Source organism: Opisthorchis viverrini (genome assembly GCF_000715545.1).
Source record: "Opisthorchis viverrini unplaced genomic scaffold opera_v5_391, whole genome shotgun sequence".
Lineage (NCBI taxonomy): Eukaryota > Metazoa > Platyhelminthes > Trematoda > Opisthorchiida > Opisthorchiidae > Opisthorchis > Opisthorchis viverrini.
Window position 1 is genome coordinate 252,257 of NW_008752049.1, and position 2,850 is coordinate 255,106.

At 46.2% G+C, this 2,850-nt stretch overlaps 2 protein-coding genes across 2 annotated transcripts in view; one reads left to right on the top strand and one right to left on the bottom strand.

Annotated features, from left to right (window-relative positions):
- Positions 1-2,292: 2,292 nt before the first annotated feature.
- The window catches only part of T265_15223 (hypothetical protein), a gene marked incomplete at both ends in the record, with an annotated part of 5,802 nt that continues 5,244 nt past the window's right edge, over positions 2,293-2,850 (top strand). Inside the window, 2 exon segments of the mRNA XM_009177091.1 lie at positions 2,293-2,434; positions 2,731-2,837. Coding sequence (XP_009175355.1) covers positions 2,293-2,434; positions 2,731-2,837 — 249 coding nt within the window.
- The window catches only part of T265_10648 (hypothetical protein), a gene marked incomplete at both ends in the record, with an annotated part of 6,745 nt that continues 6,219 nt past the window's right edge, over positions 2,325-2,850 (bottom strand). Inside the window, one exon of the mRNA XM_009177092.1 lies at positions 2,325-2,477. Coding sequence (XP_009175356.1) covers positions 2,325-2,477 — 153 coding nt within the window. The remainder of the gene's footprint in view (positions 2,478-2,850) is intronic.

Sequence of the window (2,850 nt, forward strand, 5' to 3'; positions counted from 1 at the left end):
CCATGTTTGGGAGGGACAATCATTTTTCCACTCTCAAAGAAAAACACCAGCGGATAAACAGAACTCTGGGATGATTGAGGCAAGTTCAGAATCACAGCTATGGAATACAGTGGTAGTGAGTTTATCTGAACGAAGTAGTTTGGAAGTACTAACGAGAGTGAACAATCCTCGTGGTGATAATCGACAAAGGTGAGATAGGAAGGCCGGACAAACTGGTACAAACTGAGGAGTGTTAGACTTAGATCGCAGGTGCCTCCGAAAGGGAGGAATTTGAGAGGTTCAGGCGTCAAGTTTAAAAAGGAATGAGGAAGTTACCACTGACTGTTTTGATCAGGCTCTAAAAGAAGAGACTTCCGAATGTTGGGCAACCTTTCGCGCAATGGCTTTACCTCTTACTCCATCGATAATATATGGGCAGTTGGTAGATGCACCAACGTAGTCTGTGAGAGTCGAGGGACAGAGGTGCACCAACCAAGGCTTGTATAGCCAATATCCTCTACCTGTAGGCACGCATGGTTAAACCATTCGGGGGATTACCGCGTCCTGGTTAGAAAAAGTGGGAGTAGATTGGTGAACATTGTTACATAGGACTTTCGTAAGTCTCCAAGCGGAAACTGGGGATCTGCTGAGAGAAAACACTTGAGGAAAATTGCTATAAATTGATGCATGCTGTCTCAGTCGCCAGGATACAATGAGGGGAAAAGTGAAACTCGGCACAAAAAATAGTGAAGCACAAGAGAGGAAAACGTTACAGCGTAATCAGATGGATGGGACGCCAGAAAGACATTAAGGGTCTGGGAACAGTCACCTCAGTCCTCCGCTCTCCAGGGAGACGTTGACGGCTCGATGATGCTTTCTTGCAATGAGCGGTCAATTTTGGAGCGAATAAATTTTTCATCATCCGGATGATGCCTTCTTGATTTGGTTGCAACAGGCTTGCAATCTAGAGATAAGTTGGTGAAAAGTGTTGGTGATTGAACGTTTACAGCCGGTAGGCCGCAGATGGTGAACGCATCACGATCCCCGCCGAATGAAAGTTCTTTGCCATGCGGACCTAGAAAATCATGCCCGATTAAAACGTCGGTGCAAAGGTTTGGCATTACAAAGATCTTCAGTTCATTGTATAAAGTATCTGTATCGGACAGAAACGCAAGCGTAACCAGTCGTTCGACAGGATGGGGATGTAGACGCCATTGTAACGACTGAGAAAGTTGGGTAATTTTTCCAATTATGCAGTTTCACGACCTTAGCGTGAAGGAAACTACAAAAACTCTCTGTATCCACCAGAGCACGGAGAGCCATGTCATTGACTTCGATAGTTGCGGTGGTATGTGCCAGACAGGTAGGAGTTGCTGCAACGAACAATGACGACAAAGTAGGCTTGGTTGTACAACTTGTGTGGGGATTCGACAGTTTTCAGATGGGTTTCGAAGGTACAAAGTCAGTGTGTTATAACTTGCTGGACGGTAATGCAACTCTGTGTCGGTCCCTTGGCTTCCTGCTCCGCCCACTATGGTATAGCAAAAGGCACGGTAGCTGTACACAGCTGTACACAGTAAGGGAGTAATGATTAAAAAAAACTGGGCTATACAGTCCGGATGATCTTTATAGGAAAAACGGACTACCACTCGTTACTGTGGAAGTTGAAGTCCCTGAGAATCCAAACCCTTGCCATAGGGTCGGACTGAAAGACCTATTCACAGCTAACGTCCGACGGAAAATAGAGGACAAATATGCACTACCGCCATTCGGAGATCGATGGACGAGGTGAAAACATCTGTTGCATCGGGTGAAATTCAACTTACGCCGAAACGGTGGTACACAAGTCTACGGCAGTTTTGTAGACACCAAAGGATATTTCTCTCTGATGATGATGATGACAAAAGGAAGCAACGAGAAAACACGGCTGGTAAATCGTAGATGGATGATGTCGCCAAATCCCAGATATAGGTGCCAGTAAGGAGCAAAACAGGTGTGAAGCAGCCGTTATGCTCAACGCTATACCATACCATTAAGACTACCGGAAGCTGCTTCTGGATCACCTGACACCCGAAGATAAAGTCGTGAATAAAGTGGACTGTTCTGGATCATATTCAGATACACTTCCTCGCATGCGTGTTTCGAAGACAGAGCACATCGATATCCAAAGAAAAAGGGTGCATGCAAGGGAGGACTGTTGGTTATTTGAAAAATAATAGGAGGACCAAATGCTGCTATGTCAGACAGATCCCCCGGTGTTAGTGTTGCACTGATAGGAATCGACACCGGACTTATAGAACAATAAACATTGGGATGGTTTGGCGGTTAGGACGCGAACTTACTGATCAAAAGGTCCGTGGTTCAAACCCAACCCTGAAATATCGACTGCTGCTATCTAGGCTTGGGCAACCTGGGGGTACTTCAGCCTCTGTGCTTCCATCGCATGACATATCAGGTAGGTATCGGAACGTCGTCACAGTTGAATGACTGTTTTTATCCTACTTATACAATTGCAACCTAACAGGGCTGTCATGGCATGCTGGAGCTGCTGCTCCGTGAGTGGACAGATAAGAGATCCATTTTCAGCCGTACACCTTTTGGGTACATAGCTGCGTAGGCGGATCGCTTCCCGAATGCCCAAGCCGAATAAAGGAATTTGTTTGAGTTACACTACCTTGAGCATATGACTCAAACGTCTGACCCATAAGGCAGAGGGAAAAGGCACAGTTTTCTTCCAGGGCTCTCCAAAAGCTTCCGCACACAAAACGGTGTCCGTCAGGGATGCTTGTGGACGTGCAGTCACTGAACACGCCCCTTACAATCCGAAGAGAGGTACTGGAAGTTGTGGAGCGTTTTACGTATCTTGGAAGT